This window comes from Artibeus jamaicensis, unplaced genomic scaffold, assembly GCF_021234435.1.
Source record: "Artibeus jamaicensis isolate MK-2021 breed Jamaican fruit bat unplaced genomic scaffold, CSHL_Jam_final contig_548, whole genome shotgun sequence".
NCBI classification, from domain to species: Eukaryota; Metazoa; Chordata; class Mammalia; order Chiroptera; family Phyllostomidae; genus Artibeus; species Artibeus jamaicensis.
The window spans coordinates 8,903,589-8,923,443 of NW_026521883.1; the positions used below are offsets into that span (position 1 = coordinate 8,903,589).

The 19,855-nt window shown below is 40.7% G+C and overlaps 1 protein-coding gene across 1 annotated transcript; it reads left to right on the forward strand.

Annotated features, from left to right (window-relative positions):
* The first annotated feature begins 1,159 nt into the window (after window positions 1-1,159).
* On the forward strand, window positions 1,160-18,163 carry MTFMT (mitochondrial methionyl-tRNA formyltransferase). The gene is made up of 9 exons (XM_037155653.2): window positions 1,160-1,424; window positions 3,248-3,457; window positions 5,503-5,625; window positions 7,559-7,661; window positions 9,098-9,173; window positions 12,149-12,240; window positions 15,134-15,212; window positions 16,089-16,171; window positions 17,749-18,163. Exons 1-9 carry the CDS (start codon window positions 1,204-1,206, stop codon window positions 17,938-17,940), a joined length of 1,179 nt encoding a protein of 392 aa, XP_037011548.2. The 5' UTR covers window positions 1,160-1,203; the 3' UTR covers window positions 17,941-18,163.
* Window positions 18,164-19,855: the final 1,692 nt, after the last annotated feature.

Genomic DNA, 19,855 nt, shown 5'->3' on the forward strand with positions numbered 1-19,855 from the left:
CAGATGAGAAGAATCACTGAAAACATAGTCTCTCCCTTCCTCTTTGCCTCTCTTCAAGTGAATTTGTCAATATCTGTGTATACATTAGACAACTTCCCTTAGTAACTCCAAACTGTGCGACAAGCAAAAGTCCCCACAGAACATCAAGGGGATGCATGCAGAAAGACATAAAATGCATACAGGCAAGAGCTCAGGGGAGTATGTCTGAACTTGGTATTGAAGAACAGATAGCACTTAGAGAGCAAGGGAAGTAGGGACGGCATCTAGGAAGAACCGCATGAGCAAAGGCATGGAAGCAGAGATGTGCAAAGCTCATAGTTTAGGAAACAGGACTGGTCCGGGGTCACTGGGCCTAAGCCTGTGTGATGGGGAAATTTGGTGAGAGTGACTAGAAGGGGTCTGGTCTTCCCTCTATGGCCAGGGTGTGTGACCACATTCAAGGAGGCCACTGCATGGGCCTCGGGAATACAGAATCTAATCACTGGAGGTCCTTAGAGGTCTTCTAAGAGCACCTCCTGCCCCCCGCCTATTTTCCCTAAGAATCTCCTATATGGTATCCTTCTGTGCCTTTGATTCGCCAGAGCGACTATGAGAGCAAGTAACTGAGCCACATTTTCCACATGTGCAAAATACGGACACCGACTTTCATAGTACATTGGATTGCTGTGAATGGTTAGGATCACGCTTTGGAGCTACATGGGCTAGCTGTGAGGCTTAAGTAATTACTTAATTTTACGGAGCCTCGGATTCTATTCAGTAAAATGTTTGGGATAATATCTAATTGGTATGGTTGATATGAGGCTTAAGGAACTAATCAAAATGCTTAGTCAAAGCGCGGCATAGAGTAAAATACACACGAAATATTAGTCATCGTGGCTGAGAAAATGACACAGCATTACGGAAATAAATGAGATTTCATTGCCTGAAACACATGATTTGTTCCCAAAAGAGTTCTTTCGGGAAATTAGATAAATCGTTCAAATAAATGCAACAAAAATCAGGTGGACTCTTAAAACCGGCAAATGTCTTCACCATCTCCAACACGACTGGCCACGCCTCCAATCAGACAGACCCCGCCCCCAATTGCTGTCAGACCCGCCCATGGGGCTTCCTCCCCACCCCTCCTGGGTCCCGCCCCGCGAGCCTTGCGCCCTCCCGGTCAGCCCAACGCGCCTGCGCGGGGTAGGCCGCCCCGCGGAAGCAATGAGGGTGCTAGTGAGGCGCTGCTGGGGACCCCTGCCGGGCAGTGGCGGCGCTGGCCGAAGGCCGAGCCCCCAGTGGCGAGCGCTGGCCGGCCTCTGCGGGTCCCCTGGCGTGGAGGACGGCCGGGGCGCCCGAGTCCGCGAGAAGCCGCCCTGGCGGGTGCTCTTCTTCGGCACAGACCAATTCGCCCGCGAGGCGCTACGGGCACTGCACGCTGCCAGGTACCGGGGCCGGGTTTAGGGGGCCCGGCTGCAGAGGGCGCTGATGTCCAGTCTTTGCGGCCCGTCCCTGCTGTTTGGGCTCCTGTAGGGGAAAGCAGCGGTGCCGGAGTTGGGTAGGCCCAGATATCGGCAAATCCGGGCGCCCGGAAGGTGTGCGGCCCAGGACTGTCGGGCCCGCAGCCCACTCTCCCGGTCCTGTACGTTGGTTCCCCGAGCGCTGCCCTGACCCAGCGGTGTCATGCAGGTACTAGCCGCTTTGCGGGCCTCGCTTCCGTCCAGTCCTACCGCCTCCCTGTCCGTTTGCTTTTAACGAAAGCGGAGCTCAGAGAGGTTAAGCGATTGCCCAAGATCATCAGCTGAACTGATTGGGACTAAAATGGGGTCTGACTTTAAAGTCCTCCCCTTTTTACTTCCTCGGATTCATCCGATTTGTACCCTCGGATCCCTTGGGCTTTGTAACAGGCACAGGCCTCCCCTTGCACACCCATGTCTTATTCCGTCGCTTCCCTTCTGCTCCCTGTGTACAGCCAGACCTAGTTTTCTGGGGCTGAAATGAGGACATAGTCCAAAAACAAACTGTTTTCAAATGAGTACACTTATAAATCAGAACTCTTAGGTATACATTTAGTATTTCTAAAATTTAACAAATCTTGTTTACTGGAAAAAATTATTTGTGATCCAACCTGTCCTGAAAGCCAATGATATGTGGCGTCTATACCCGTATATACTGCTCTGCCTACTTTCCCCCAACCTCCATTTCTTATTTCCTCACTTCTTTTTTTCCTGCTGCATCCAGCCCACCACCCCCACTCATTTCTGTCTTCTCCATCAAATCTCTCCTACAAATACTGTACTTCACAGCAGCCCCTCATACTGACTTCCTTCTCAATCCCCTTATGTCATATTCCTCCCTCCACATGCTGCTGTACACACCATGAAACACTCCCTTCCTACGTGCTGCCTTTGCACGCCCTCCATAACACCCTCTCCGCAGGCCACTTTGCCCATATTGCCTTCTACAGCTCTTGCTGCATGTATCCTCCTCACCCTGCTGTTGATGCTCCACTTGGAGGACTTGTGGGACAATCCTGTATACTCCTTTTCTCCTAACTCCTCAACATGAGATGTAATACCTGCTAAATAAATAAATGAACAGCTCCTTGGGAGACGGAATACTATACAGCAAGTAAAAAGAATGAGGTAGTGCAGCATGTACTGTCATGGAATGATGCCCATGGAACGCATCCCCCTCCCCCAAGAATTTATTGTTTGAGTAACACACGGTTATGTACAAAATTCAAAAGATTCGAAGAATATGCAGTGAAGGGTGAGTTCCTCCCACCTCTGTCTCCCAGCTCTCTTCAGGGACAGCCACTGTTTTTAGTTTCTTGTTCTAGAATGTTCATTGCATATATAAGCAAATGTATAATTAACCTATTTTTCAAAAGACTCCCATAATAGCATATATATATAGTGCTATTATGGGAGAAATATAGTGTTCTTAACACCATACTATTCATATAGTGTTAAGAGGGGAGAAAAACAAAAACAAAATACAGAGTAGGATACATAATATCTCAGTTGTATAAAATGTCTATACTGTATATGTTTCTGTGTGCATAAGACATGTCTAGAGCCATGCTGTCTAAACAGTAACCACTAGCAACATGCAGCTATTTAAAATAATTAGAATTAAATAAAAATAAAAATTCAGTGGCTTCGTGAATTTGATCATAGAAATACTGTAGAAGTGTGTGAAGTAGTTTAGCTTTGAGCTGTCATCTTAACACTATCACATTTTCTTCCAATCTTCACAACTTAAGGGAAAACAAAGAAGAAGAGTTAATTGAAAAACTGGAGGTGGTCACCGTGCCTTCCCCATCACCAAAAGGACTGCCAGTGAAGCAATATGCGGTCCAGTCTCAGCTGCCAGTGTATGAATGGCCAGATGTGGGATCTGGAGAATATGATGTGGGAGTGGTCGCTTCATTTGGCCGACTTTTGAGTGAGGCTCTTATTCTTAAATTTCCCTAGTAAGTCTTATTTATAAGGAAATACAGTATAGAGACCTTGGTCTTTATATATGGACCTGGTATCTATGAGATGCAATGACTTGAACTCTTAATTCTGCTCCCTTTAGTATTTCCTCTTAAAATATTTTACTAGTGGTATGAATTATTAAAGTGTATCATGTTCTTTATCATTGTCTATGGGCTTTCACCTACCCTCATTTAAATTCCATGTATATGCTGACAACACCCCATCTTGTCCCTCCAGTTCAGATCTCTCCCTGAACTCCCGGCCCCTGATACCCACTGTCTCCTCCACAGCCCTCCTCGTGTGTCTAATAGACATCCAGCATTTAGAGGTCCAGACTGTATTCCTGTATTCTCCTCCAATTCTGCTCCTCCCCAAAATCTTCATCTCTGCAGATGGCACCTCCAGCCTTCTAATTGCTTGGTCCCCAAACCTTGGAGTCACTCTTGATTTGTCATCTCATACCATGCATACCATCCATCCGGAAATCCTATTAGCTCTGTCTAGAATCTGACTGTTTCCCATCACTTTCACCGCCTCCACTCTCACCTGTCAGTAGCTTCCTGACTGGTCTCTACTTTCATCCTTGGTCCTCTTAGTCTTTACCAGTGTGGCAGCCAGAGTGATCCTTTTAAAACATAAGTCAATCACTCTGCTCAAAATCTGTGGTCATTTTCCATCTCAAAACAAAAGTTGAAGTCCATATATTGGCCTATGAGGACCTGCCCACTTGGTTTGGTCTCCTGCTGGCTCTGGGCTCATCTCCTACTACTATTCCTCAGGTTCACACCACCCCAGCGCACCAGCCTCCCAGCTGTGCCTTGATCTTGCATCGTTTACCTTCTTCAGAAAGGTTGTACTTAGGGTTCCCACAGTCTGGAAAGCTTTTCTCCCATGTATCTGCTTGGCTGTTCATTTGCATCCTTATGCTTTTGCCCACTGTCTTCTTACTGATAAAACCTTCTCTGACCACAATTAGGATTGTAATCTCCTACCCAATAGTCCTAGCCCTTTCTCTGCTTTATTCTTGTCCACAGCCCTTAGCCCCAGCTGAACAACTTTTTACATATTTTATTTTTTTAACACCTATCTCCCACTCTTTGCACATAAGCTCCCTGAGGGCAGAAGTCTTTTTGTTTGGTTCACTGTTGCTTGTATCCTCAGGATCTTTGACCATTGGCAGCATGTGGACTGTGCTCAGCTAGTACTTGAATGAGTAAGACTGAGCTGAATGGTGGAACTTAGAATATAAGACTATCTCATATACGCACACTCTCAAGCGCATGCTCATGCTGATGAAGACTTCATTAAACTAATGGCAGATCAGTAAATTATTTAAGTTGCTCATTAATGGGTGATGGCTGTGTTGGGATAAACAGCAAAGGTGGTGGGGATTCATAAGAAGCTTGTTGAGGCATTCTGTATGCAAACTAAGAGAAGTGAGTGTGGTGATGTAACTAAACTATAAATACGACTCACACCCTCCATGTGCTGCCCGCATAATAGGGTTTGGGTGGTTTTCATACGGTAAAAAAATGCTTTTTTTAAAAAATATATTTTATTTATATATCTTTAGAAGGGAAGGGAAGGGAAGGGGAAAGGGAGAGAAATATCAATGTGTGGTTGCTTCTCATGCGTCCCCTGCTGGGAACTGGCCTGCAACCCAGGCATGTGCCCTGACTGGGAATCAAACCTTGATCCTTTGGTCTGTAGGCCTGCACTCAATCCACTGAGCTACATCAGCCAGGGCAAAAAAAAATGCTTTTTGTTTTTATTTTAAAAACTCCTAGGCATCATGAGCCACTGTGTGACATCTTTGGAACAATGAGTAGTTGTTCTTGCTCTGTTTCTAGTTTAAGTTTCACTGGTCTCATGGTAAGAGAGTGAACCTAGCTTTTCTGGTAATACAAGACTAGATTTAACTGTTAGTTTTTCACATTTTCTGGGAAAGCTTAATGATGAAGAGTAGTATGTTAGTTTAGGTAGCGGCACTAAATGGTGCAGCCCACTTGCATACTAATTTCTGCCTTTTCTGACTCAGTGGCATATTGAACGTCCATCCCAGTTGCCTGCCACGGTGGCGTGGTCCAGCCCCTATAATCCACACTGTACTTCATGGGGACACAGTTACTGGAGTAACGATTATGCAAATCAGACCTAAAAGGTAGAGCTTATTTTCTCTTCTGGAGATTCTTTTGGTGATTTTGAATGTTGACAATAAACTGGAGGAGTGTAATTTCTTAAACTCCGGAGTTCTTCCTTTGCTTTTGTCCTCTTTCCATTTTTCCCTGGTTTCTTACATAAGCCACGTGTATTTTGGTGTTTATGCAGTATCTCTTTAAAGCCCTTGTGAAGTTTTTAACTTATTAATTGAAATAAATTGTATTATTGACAACTGGATTTTAATCAAATATATTATGTAAGTTAGAGATGGATTTCTGTGTGTTAGTTGTTACGAATCTCGTTCTGCTGGCCTTGGCTTCAGTAGTCAAACTATGGTCTAAAAATTTTTGGAACCTGACATAAGAATATATTGTATACTGCCCTGGCTGGTGTAGCTCAGTGGATTGAGCGCAGGCCTGTGAACCCAACAACCGCGGTTCAATTCCTAGTCAGGGCACATGCCTGGGTTGCGAGACAGGGGCACACAAGAGGCAGCCACACACTGCTCTCTCCCTCTCTTCTTCTTTTCCCCTCTATCTAAAAATAAATCAATAAAATCTTTTTCTTTTAATTTTTATTTATTTATCTTTAGAGGGGAAGGGAAGGAGAGAGGGAGAGAAATATCAATGTGTGGTTGCCTCTCATGCACCCCCTGCTGGGAACTGGCCTGCAACCCAGGCATGTGCCCTGACTGGAAATCGAACCGCAGTTGTTGGGTTTGCAGGCCTGCACTCAATCCACTGAGCTACACCAGCCAGGGCAAAATCAATAAAAATCTTTAAGAAAAGAATGTATACCAATAATTGTCTTAAACATTTAATTTTTTGTTACATCTATAATCTAAGGAGCAGTTATTCAAAATTGCTTCAGAAATGTATTAAGCCTTTGCCAACTGTCACCTAATGTTCCCATCAAAAAGAATAGTTCATGAGTTCACAAAAAGAACTCTGTCTGGGGTTTGCTTTAATTTACTTCAGAAAGAAGGGGGTGGACTAGATGAAACAAGAGTGGCAAAACTGATCATTCTAAAGTTTGGGTATAAAATATATAGTGACTCATTAGACTGTTGACTGTTTTTCTGAATGTTTGTAATTTTTCATAATAAATATTTTATCAAAGATCATAGGTTAAAAATAGAATTAATAGAATCACAAGTTAAATATCAATATTCAGAACAAAGTGTATTTCTAGTAAAGGCTAGTGGCCAGTATTTATAGAGCTTGGTGCAAAATATAGGACTTGTGGGAGTACAAATACTTGTACCTACTTAAAATCAACAATGACTATAATCTACACAAAACTCTCGTCCTTTGAGAAAGGAAATACACAATAGAAAGAACTAATTGAAGCCTTGACTGGTGTGGCTCAGTGGGTTGGGCATTGTCCCACAAACCAAAAGGTCACTGGTCTGATTCCCAGTCAGGGCGCTGCCTGTGTTCTGGGTCAGGTCCCAGGCTGTGGGCATGTGAGAGGCAACCAATCGATGTTTCTCCCCCTTTTGTTTATCTCCCTCCCTTCCCCTCTCTCTAAAAATAAATAAACAGTCTTTTTTAAAAAAGAAAAATTATTAAGAATTTCCTAATTGTACTTCCTTGGAAAAGAAATTTTTTGCTCTATGCTTTCATTATACAAATAGAGATTTTTTCATACTATTTATTACTAATGGTAGAATAACCTATAATTGCAATGAAATCCCTGACATGCAACTTTATATTTTTTTTCTTTTAGGAAAAATTAATTTAAAATATAAATACAGGCCAGATTTTACTCACCCTTCTTTGAAATTGACATTTATCCCTTGTTAATTAATGGCAAACAGTCAAATTTGTGGCCAAGGGTAAACTATCCTTGTAATGTGTAAACATGTCGACGAACATTTTGATTGTAAGAAACTGTCAGTAATTATGTTGTTGCTGTTTTTTGTTTTTTGGCAGATTTGATGTAGGTCCAATACTCAAACAGGAAACCATTCCTGTGCCCCCCAAGAGCACCGCTAAGGAATTGGAAGCGGTGCTGTCCAGACTGGGTGCCGACATGGTACAGTTCTCTGATGTCCTGCCACCTTCCATCACTGAGTACACCTCCCAAGTGGTTATGATGAAAAGACCAATTTGATGATACATGATTTTAAGTTTTTTTTAAAGAGTGATTTCTATCCCTGACTTCCTAAAAATTAGCATGGCATTTGTGATCTCGTGTAAGTCTTTGCAAATTTACACAGAGTGGGTACTTCGTAAAGGTTTTCAAATGAAACCCAGGGCCTTATATGGACCATGTTTTACAGTGAGGCTTTAGCCCGGCAGTTTTCAACCTCTTCCATTTCATGGCACACCCAAATTCATTACAAAAACTCTGTGCCACCCCAAAATTAGATTTTTTTGCCAATTTGACAAAAAATAGGCATGATTTTGATTCATTCACACCAGAAAGCTATTGTTGTGTCGGCCATCATCTTTTTTGTTTTGTTTTCTTTTTTTTTTTGACAATCTAAGGGAAAAGAGGTCAGTGCCCCTGACTAAATAGTGAGGTACTGCACACTTTAAAAATTCCTGTAGCATACCGGTTGCAAATCGCTGCTTTAGACTATTTTTCCCAATTTTACTCTCCTCAATCACTTAGACGTTCTTTTCATCCTGGTCAAGCTGAACCAACTGCATTTCCCAAGCGACGCATAGCTTTCCTCCAGGCCCTTCTGTGCCTGTGTCCCGGTCATTTGCATCCGTGTGCACTGGAATTCTGCTGACCCCAGGGCTTTGCATAGCTCACCGAATCTGTATACAGTAGGGTCTGAGTACTTGCTTAATGACCAAATTAATCATTTTCATATGAACTAGTTAGTTTTTTGTAGAGGAAAACTTTTCCCCCAACTATTTGTATAGTTGATATTATAGGCACTCACCTTGGAAATGCTGTTATTATAGTGGTCGTTTATTGAGCGCTGGCTTGTGTGCCCAGACTGTCCTAGATACTGTATAGACTTGTTTTTTACTTTCCCAACAAGCCTTGGAGGTAGCTCTTGCTGTTGACCATTTTACAGATGATGATGTTGAAGGCCACAGACAAGTAAAATAACTTTTCCACAATGACACAGCTTGTCGGTAGTGGAACTGGGGTTTGAATACAGGACTGTATGATTCCAGAAAACACTCTACTGATGTGAGGCTCCACTGCCTTCCCCATTGTGGGGTGAGGGTGTGCATAACTGAGCATACTCTGTCCTGACACCGGAAGCTTGTACAGGCGGGCAGAGCTCAGCATTCGCTGGAAACAAACCAATGACCTGCACTCTGTGGAGGGCATCGTCTCTACTGCAGCCCCGCCCAGTAGACACACGTGCTTTAAAGCCAAATCCAGTTTCCTACCTTCCCTGCCACACAGTTCTTTCAAAGCCGTAGATAACTTTGTGATCCTGACTTGTGATGTATTTCTGCTATTGTTCTTTTCATCCTAAATTTATTGCTCTTCTTTTTTAGCTTATTTCAATTTTGAAAAATTTGCCTGAAAGTTTAAGCCATGGAAGGCAGCAGCCAACTGAGGGGGTGACCCACGGTGAGTGTGGGCTGCCGAGACTCTTGCCTCTCCCTGAGGTTGGTTTGTCTTGGTGGCATCCGAACAGTCTGACTTCTTCATTTGCGCCTTTCCCTTCATTTTGACTAAAGGTTGAATGCCCACTTGTATGTCCTTTTCTAAAGAGTGGTTGGTAGGCCCTCCTTCTCCCTCTTAATGTGCAGCCTCATGAAAGATTGGAAATTTTTTTTCCTACTCTTTCTGTTGATTAGATTCAGACTTAAAGTTTTTGGAAAGAGTATTTCGTACATGATACTGTGTTTCAGTGATAATTGTTTCAGTTCACTTTTAATTTTAAGGATTGCTTTTTAAAATTTAGGAATTAATTTTATTTCTTTAGTGTGCAAAACATTTACATGATTTGAAAGTTAAAACTATTTAAAAGGATATGCTCAGAATAGCCTTGCCTCTGTCCCTTCTAAATCTTAGGATGGTCACATGAATAAGCCATAATACCAGGTGGCATCAAGGCTAGTGAAGCTAAGTTTGATCACTTGGTTGAGGTAGATTTTTTCCCATGTAAAAATGTGTTTCTCCACTTGCAATTAGCAGGTAATCTGTGGGGCAACTTTGGTGCCATGCAAAAATCCTGTTTCCTAACAATTTTTCACAGAACAGTTTTAGCGTGGATTGATGCTCCTTCCCTGAATTAACTATTTCACTAGGGACTGCAAAAGGGGTTTTCCAACTCCTTTTACATTTATGTTTTTTAAAGATTGTATTTATTTATTTTTAGAGAGAGGAAGGGAGGGAGAGAGGGAGAGAAACATTAATGTGTGGTTGCCTCTCGTGCACCCCCTGTTGGAGACCTGGCCCATAACCCACTCTGTGCCCTGACTGGGAATTGAACCGACTACCCTTTGGTTCGCAGGCTGGCACTAGATCCACTGAGCCACATCAGCTGGGGGCACCTCCTTTTACATTTGATAATTGGCATTGTTCTGTAAAGAAGAGCTTTATTAAGTGGGGGTGGATTTTAGTTCATCCTAAAATAGCAGGATAAATGCTCAATTTTTTTCTCTGTCAATTTAGAGAGTCAGGAGATGGTGCCATAATTACTTTCAGTTATGGTGGCAAATGAGGTTTTTTAAAAATTATACTTGGCTCATGGATCTTCATTTATCAGTTTTTACAGTTAATTACATTCATAATTCTTTGTGCTGCTCAGGTTGCCACAAATTGACCAGTGGGAGCCTTTTAACATCGGCTCCCGCATCCTTTTGAAACCTCCCCACTGCCCCACCCCCGGAATGAATTTTTGAGTGCTTCCTGAATTTCTGTCACAAGCTGTCCCAGGACCAGCTTGTAAACTCTCTGTCACACATTTTAGTGGGGGACGGCGTTTGGGAACCACCTGGTACAATAGTGTGCTCCAGGAAGAGGTGCGGGGGGACAGGGAGGCATTATAGCTTGAAAAATGTTTCAGTTCACATTGTTTTTTTATTCAGATTTTATCTGATTCCAATTTTAAATTACAGGGATTTCTAGGTATAATATTTTTTCTTACACTGAATATCTTTTTTTAAGTTAATACTACTAACCTGTTTATTTATATTCCATGCATGAAAGTTTCAAAATTATAACACCTGTATTACCACAAATAGTAAAACTACCAAATAGGATTTAAGATTTCTCTGCAGTTTTTGTTGTTGTTGTTTTTTGTCCATAGACTATATCCTACTAAGGGTATATAGTCAGAGTGCTGTGTTCAAAACTTACTGGAGGTAATTATTTTTTCCATATGATTTTGTTTTCTAGTTTGGTATGTAGTTAGGTTTATTTGTTTCATTTTGTTTTTAATTTTCAGGGTTGCTTTTTTTCTTTATGATTAAAATCCTATTTTTGAATATAGCAAATATTTACATGATTCAACAGTTAAAACTATTTGAACAGGTATATTCAGAGGACTCTTGCTTCAGTCCCTAGCTCCTCCAGTCCTGTGCACGTCCTTCTGTGAGGTAACTGTTTTTGTTAGTTTCTTATTTAGGCTTCCAGTTGTTTCCTTTGGTCCAAATAAGCAAGAATGCAGGTATTGAAATTGATTGTCCCCCCCCCCAAAGGTGGCATAAAATATGCAGTCTTCTGCACCTTTGGTTTTCCTATCAGTAAGAAGAAGTTTCCCTCATTCCTCTTTATGGCTGTGGAGGCCTCACTTGTAACCTCCTGTTGGTGGATGTCTGGGTTGTTTCCAGTCTTTTGCCATTTCAAATAGTGGATAACTTTATGCATATGTTACTTTCTACTCTAATAGATAAGAATCACATCTTGGAGTAGATTTAAATCATACTACCCCTTAAGCGAGGTTAAGGATCTTTTTATATGTTTAAGGATTTATTTGTATTTCTTTTTTCTGGGAAGGGTTTATTATATCTTTTGCCAAATTTTCTATGTGGTTTTTGGTCTTTTTCTTCTTAGTTTTTAGGGGTGCTTTACATTATTGATATAAATAATCCTATTATTTTATAGATATAAAGTATCTATCAATTTTATAATAGATATAAAGTATCCCAAAAGATGATAATTATATATAAATGTCATATTTGTTCTATAGCTATATGTCTTATATATCTATATACATAGATATAAAGTGCTGTGATATAAATTGCAAATACTTTTGGTTTGTCACTTGTTTTTTTTGACTTACAGCATTGCTTTTTGTCTTGCAAAAGTTTATTTTTATGTAGTCACAACTCTCATCTTCTTCTTCACTTGTTTTTGGATTCTGAATCATAGTTAGAGGATTTATTTCTATACCTAGGTTATAAAGAAATTCATCCATGTTTTCTTCTAGTACCTGTATGATTTATTTATGTTTATATTATGGAACATTTCAAACATTTTCAAAATTGAGAAAATAATATAATGAATGATCTTGTGTCAGTCATTCAGCATCCATAGTTATCAGTTCATGGACATGGAGCCTGACATTCATTCTTGCCACTGGCTTTGTCTTGTAGCCCCTAAGATTTCTGCTGCAACCAGCTGTGTGGAATGGGAGGGCCAGACTTCCGAGGAGATACTCAGGCTTCATCGTGCCATTGGAAATATAGTAAGTGGAAAGTCAGATTGCAGTTTTACTTAATTGTGTGTGTATATGTGTGTAACTCACTTTCAAAATATTTTTAGTAATGAGTCTCATAAACTAAACCTAAAAATCCTAAAATTCATTTTTAAAAATAATGTTTATTGTGGTAAAATATAAAAACATAAAATTTAGCATTTTAACTACTTTAGGTGAGTGACATTAAGAAACCTCTGATCTTTAGTTTGTTCATCAGAAAATTAGGGCTAATATGATGTGTTAAAGCATCTAGTACAGGATATGGCACGGGGTGGGTGCTCATTAAATATCTTCTATTTATTAATTCATTAAACAAAATATTAAAGGCCTATATTATGTCAGGCATTATTCTAGGTACTAGAGATAAAGATGATATGAGAAGAAAGACAACAAATAAGCAAATAAATAAAAAGTGTCAGCATATTTTTATAGTGTGCTGATATTTTTTATCATACAAAAATATACTGTGATAAGTTCTTTGATGAAAATTTAAAGTGGATATGTGATAGACTAACTAGAGGTTATTTTATTTTTGTTTATTTATTTATTTATTTATTTTTAAGATTTTATTTATTTATCTTTAGAGGGGAAGGGAAGGAGATAGGGAGAGAATATCAGTGTGTGGTTGCCTCTCACGTGTCCCCCATTGGGAACTGGCCTGCAACCCAGGCATGTGCCCTGACTGGGAATTGAACCACCATACTCTGGTTCGCAGGCCCACGCTCAGTCCACTGAGCTACACCAGCGAGGGCTGGGTTTTATTTATTTTTAGAGAGAGGGGAAGGGAGGGAGAAAGAAAGGGAAAGAAACATCAATCAGTTGCCTCTCACACACCCCCTACCACAGACCCAGTATGCAACCTAGGCATGTGCCCTGATGGGGAATCGAACTGGCAGCCATCCAGTTCAGCTGGCACTCAATCCACTGAGCCACACCAGCCAGGGCTGGGCGTTATTTTAGATTGGATAGATGGTGAAGGCCTCTCTGAACTAACATTTAAGCTGAGAATTGAAAGACAATAAGGAGCCAGCCATGCCAAGATCAGGAAAAGAACATTCCAAGCAAAGGAGCAACTAGTACAAAACCTAAGGTTGGCAAAAGCAGATAAAGACATTACAAGAAAAGAAAACTAATTGTCAATATCCCTTATGAATATAGAGGCAAAAACCCTCCACACATTAGTAAACTGAATCAAACAACATATAGGAAAGAATTATACACTATTACTTAGTGAGATTTATCCAAGGAATGCAAAGTTGGTTCAACATACAAAAAACATATTAATAGAATAAAGAACAAGAGCTACAGAATTTTCTCAGTAGATACAGGAAAAGTATTTGACAAAATCCAATGTCCTCTCATGATAAAAATGTTCAATAAACTGAGCATAGAAGGGAATTTCCCCAACCCGATAAAGAACGTCTACAAAAAACCACGGTTAAAATATTGAATGGTGGAAGACTGAAGCTTCCCTCCTGAGATCAGGAGCAAGAGAACGACATCTGCTCTCACCACTTCTGTTCAACATTGTACTGGAGGTCGTAGCCAGGGCATTTAGGCAAGGTGGGGAGTGGGGGTAGGGGGGTAACCAGATTGGAAAGGAAGAAGTAAAACTATTTCTATGTACAGATGACATGGTCTTATATAGAGAAAATCGTGAAGAATCCCCCCAAAAAACTGTTAGAGGTAATGAACAGTCAAGAAGACCTAAGTAAACAGACCTCTGTGTTCACGGATTGGAAGATTTACTGTTGTTAAGATGGCACCAGTCTCCAAACTGCCTTACAGGTTCAACACAATCCCTATAAAAATCCTAGTTAACTTCTTTGCAGAAATTGACAAGCTGATGCTAAAATTCATATGGAATCCTAAGAGGCCCAAAATAGGGGGAAAAATTCTTTTTTTTAAAGATTTTATTTATTTATTTTTAGAGAGGAAGGGAAGGAGAGCAGGAGAGAAATATCAATCAATGTATGGTTGCCTTTCTTGAATCCCCTGCTGGGAACTGGCCTACAACCCAGGCATGTGCCCCGACTGGGAATTGAACCGCAATCCTCTGATTCACAGGCCCATGCTCAATCCACTGAGCTACACCAGCCAGGGCCAAATCTAATTTTTTAAATTTAATGTTCAGCCCTGGCTGGCGTGGCTCAGTGGACTGAGTGCGGGCCTGCAAACCACAGGGTTGCTGGTTCGACTCCCAGTCAGAGCACATGCCTGGATTGCTGGCCAGGTCCCCAGTTGGGGGCATATGAGAGGCAGCCAATTGATGTATCTCTTGCACATTGATGCTTCTCTCCCTCTCCTTCTCTTTCCCTCCCCCCCCCATAAATAAATAAATCAATAAAATTTTTAAATGAAATCCTATGCAGCAGATAAAAAGAGTGAAATAGGTAAGTGTGTACTCATGAAAAGTTCCCCACTGTTTTATGGTTAAGTAAAAAAAATTATAAAACTCTAAGTTCTAGATTTTTAATAATAATATTTGTTTTAAAAAGACCCATGTTTTCCTTGTATGTCTCAAACTGTTAAGAGTGGGTATGTACCTCTGGGGATGGAAGTACAGAATATTTTCACTTTCTAAATGTTTTAATATAATTGCTGTAATGTTTACATTTTTATAATGTGCATATGTTTTTAATTAGCAATATTAATAAAGATATAAACATTGATTTAAAATAGTATTTAACATTAAGACCTTAATCCTGGAGACCGATGTGGAGGATCATTTGTATATTCTGTTCTGTAAGACTTAGAAACTGAGTTCCCAGTTCCTCTGCGATTGGGAGACCAGTCAGGCCCGATTTAACAGTTTTAGTTAAAAAGGGTTGGGGGGTTAAGTGTATTTCTTTAATCATACCTTCTTTAATTATATTTGCAGATTCCGTTGCAGACACTCTGGATGGATAATACCATTAAACTTCTGGATTTGGTAGAAGTTGATAGTTCAGTCCTCACTGGTACTAACTTTTGAATAGCTAACATGGAAAATTGTTCACTATAGTCTGTTTGAAAATGTGTCCATTTTACCATAAATCACATTTACTTAAAATAAGGATTCTTTTAGTTTGTTTTGGTTCAACAGTGATAATACTTTACATTCATTTAGTGTTCATAGACATGTATTTTCTCATTTAATCATCATCAGAACCTGGGAAGTAGGCAGAGCAGTGTTACAATCCCATTGTTAAACTCTGTGGTTTCCTACACTAAGGTTTTCAGGGAGTGCAGAATAACTTGGTTAATGTCAGTCTGGTAAATATCCTAATGAAAATGTCTGGGCAGCTGACTGAGGCTCTTAGGCCAGGGGATAGCATTTCACACTACAGGCCTGTTCTGTGGTCCATCAGTGCCCCCCCCCCCACACACACACACAATGTGGTGGACGGAAGGAGTGTGAGCCGCAGCAGGTGCTGCTGTAGTTCAGAGGGAGTCAGAGTTCCCCAGAAATCTAGGAATTGGGATTTGTTTGCTCATGGATGAAGGGGCCAGCTTAGAGCCTAAGCCTCCTGTGTATCTCTCCACTGGTAGCTAGTTATTTTCCCCAAATGGTCAAAACTTTGAGTCAACATTTTTAGGTTGATCTCTGAGAAACTGAGTAAAAGACTCATTAGCTTCTTATCTGTATGGGAAGCTTCTCTTTGGGTCTGAGATACACACAGGGCACTGTGGCTCCATCGTAAGGTTTGGGTCACAGAGTCAGGTCATCAGCAGATGTGTTCTCTCTCGTGTTAGTACTGCCTCCCAGCATGTTTTTGATCTTTAAGAAGTACAGTGAGGTTGTATAATTATTCTTGCTCTCTAATATCCTTTTTTCCCCATCCTTCCTTCTTTAGATCCAAAATTAACAGGACAGGCTGTTATTCCAGGATCCATAATATACCACAAACAGTCACAGATACTTCTGGTTTGCTGCAAGGTACATTTCCTTTAGTTTTAAATTATCATACTTGTTTTACTGAACTTATATCATTTATCATTTATCAATTTGCATAATTTATCATTTTTAATTAGGACTTCACTGAACTACTTGTCCATCAGATTGAGTCAATGGACAGTTTTTCCTAAGAAACAGCAGAGTCTTGCCCTGGCTATGTGGCTTAGTTGGTTGGAGCGTCTTCTCGTAAACTGAAAGGTCACAGGTTCGATTCCCTGTCAGGGTACCTGCCTAGTTGCAAGTTCCTTCCCCTATGAGAGACACCTGATCAATGTTTTTCTCTCACATTAACATTTCTCTCCCTCTCTCTCCCCCACTTCCCCCCTCTAAAAAGAATAAGCATGTCCTCAGGTGAGGATAAAAAAAAAGAAATAGTAGAATCTCTAGTATAATTTGAAAGTGATGAAATTTGCCAAGGCATTATTAGTCAAACAGTGAAAGAATGTTCAGTAATTTTCGTGCTTCCATAAAAGAAACTTCTATATTCTAACTAACCAAATTTAATTAACAAAGCTCTTGTTTAATTTACAAGTCATCTTGTTACTAGGGCTGTCATGAAAGTCGTGTCGGAGCACGGAGTACTAACGTGCGTCTGTCCCACTTGCTTTCACTGTTCAACTGTGGTTAGATGGGAAATTTTTAAATTATTTAAAATTATTTTGGAACCATTATTGTTTCATAAGACAAGGATGTTTTCCTAAGAAGTGTTCCACATCCCTTCCATTTACTTCATGTGGTGTTTATGAGAGAAGTTTCGTGCTCATGAAAGGTGTTTAAACTGTGATAGATCGAAATGACCTACGCAGACTGCAGATACCAAACTCCTACCTCAGCCTTTCTCTGTGTTTCTTGTGGAAGAACATCAGGTGCATATGTCTCGTTCTCGTCTGGCTCTGCAGTTTGTTCTCATAGAAGAAGCTGGTGCTTAAGTCCCACTAGTTATGTCACCTTGGATCGGTTACTCCCCCTCTCTGGGCATTAGTTTTCTCTTCTAAATTCAGCTTTCTCTGTAGCTGGTATTGGCTCTGTCTACCTTTAGAGTGGTTATACTTTGATGCCCAGTCATAATAAGATACATGGACCCACTCTGAAAACTGTAAAGCATCATGTAAAAATACCTTTTTATTCTGCTCCCTCTGTGTTTAAATAGGTTTATACAGATCTGTACATTTGTTATCACTCCTTGGTAATAAATTTTTTATAGACATGGGCAAAACAACACTCGTAGCGGCCGGCCCACAGAGGCCAAAAAGGAAACCCCCCAAAAAGATTTTATTTTGAAAGAGGAGAAGATAGGGAGAGAGGGAGAGAAACATCAGTGTGCAAGAGGAACATCCATTCCCCCAAATGGGGACTGGGCTGGCAACCTAGGCCTCTGCCCTGACCAGGAACTGGACCAGAGACCCTTCACTTTGTGGGACAAGGCCCAACCCCCTGAGCCAGGCTGGCCAGGGCAGGTAATAAACTTTTGGAGACAAAGAATCATGTATGTTACAGTGCTCTTTGCACTGATAGTTTTACTACCACTTCATATTCATTATTTGTCTTTTGCCCTTTAGGATGGCTGGATTGGTATTCGGTCAGTGATGCTCAAGAAAACTCTAACAGCTACTGATTTCTACAATGGATATTTGCACCCCTGGCACCAGAAAAATCCCCAAGCTCATCCAAGCCAGTGCAGGTTTCAGACTCTCAGACTTCCAACAAAGCAGCGGGGGAAAATTGTTGCTGTGCAACAGTGCATTAAGTAGTTAGGAAGAAGGTGGAGAAGACCTTACACATTTGTAATTTATTAAAAGCCTTATTTACAAGGAATTACTTTGACTTTCAAAGAATATGGCACTATTGGAGAACAGAAGATTATTGTCAAAAAGATTACCTCACTTCCCACTTTTTAACAGTAATTAAAAATAACTTTTCTACCTGAATAACAAAAGAAGACTTAAATAAAATTTTTATTTATGTCAAAGGCAAGGAGAGTGTATCTTTCCCTAAGAGCAATTACAACTAACTAGTATGCATATGTATACTAAAGAGAGGTGCCTTTAAAAAAAGCACTATTAAATTTTTTTAAGTCATGTCCCCATTCTGATTATCAACAAGTAGTAAAGTCAGTTTTTTAAATTCCTCTACCATCTAGTTCCCATCAAGTAGTAAACAGGTAGAAATAATCTGTCACATAGATCTTTACCATAAATTCACATTTTATATCTAAGTTTTCTTGAGATAGGAATGTCCTAATATTTTTTCAACTTATTTATGCAATAAAAATTATTGAGCATCTGGTCTGTGTAAACTCACCTTCTCTGTCTCTAAGAGAGTCGGGAACTTCTGGAGGAGGTGCCCCCTCCTGGAAGTATGCCCTCTACTGAGGACCTGGCCCACAACCCAGGCATGTGCCCTGATTGGGAATCATACCCAAGACCCTTTGGATCACAGGCCAGCACTCAATCCACTGAGCCACACCAGCCATGGCCAGCTATTGAATTTTTATTTGAGGATATTTACATATCAGCTTTTCCTGCCTAGATTCTATCGGTTAAAATCTCTCTGCTCATTCATTGCAGTACATTTATTGATAGGGCAGTCGTATCATTGATCATCTAAATTAGGACAGGTTTGTGAGTAAAAGGAAGCACCTGTAATAATTACTCTTGGGGACCAGAGGCATAAACCAGGCCTCTCAAGCAATTCCAGGTTGTACGGCCTCCATATTTATTGAGCACTTTCTACGTAACTGGACTTTATGCTGGTCACTGGTTGCTGGAGATGAAGCAATCAAATAGTATTTGGAATCTCCAATCCATTGGGGAGGAAAACATAGCAAATATGATACCTTTGTAAGTGCCACAGTGGCATCATGGAAGCACTGAGTCTCCCTCAAGGGAGTCAGTGGAGGCTTCCGGAGGAAGTAAAGCTGAATCTGAGGTTCTAAACAATGAGTTCACTCTGCAGACGAAGGCCTGGAAGGGCGTTCTAGCATGTGCAGAAAGAAGCACAGAGTCAAAGAAACACTTTCACACAGGGTTTTAGTAGTGCTCTTAGACTAGGCAGTGGGACCATGATTACCTTTTATTGTTCTTTACACCATAAATTTGCCATACATTCTCTTCAATGTATGGGCTAATTAAATACTTAGATAAAAAGCTGGCTGTGAAAAAGGCAACTGAATCATGGAAGAAACAGGGAAAAGAAGTGCCTGGAAGAATTTGTATGAATGAATGAGACTGGAAGAGCAAGACTAGAAGATCACGTCATGGACTGTTTTATATGCAAGTGGCTTAATCAGGAAGTCACATGACCAGATCTGCATTTTTGGGTCAGGTAACTGGTTGTGGGGTAGAAGGGAGATTGGAGCTAATACCTGGGGTAGGAAGACCTGCTGGGAAGTTGGAAATGCGAAGATCTGGACTATAGCTCGTTATGGGGGTGGGGCAAAGGGTTTAAAAGATTTTTGCTGTAGAAATGAAAGAACATGGGTATTTTATTCTTATGGAGAGTTTTGAACCCACCACTAATTGCTCTTTGATCTCTGACAAGTCACTTAAGTTCACTGAACTTTAGCTTCCTCGTGTGTGAAATGGGACTGAAGATAAAAAGAACTAATCAAAAATGAGAAATCAGGGAATGAGAATCGGTGCCCTCTGGGAGCTTATAGGTGTGTGG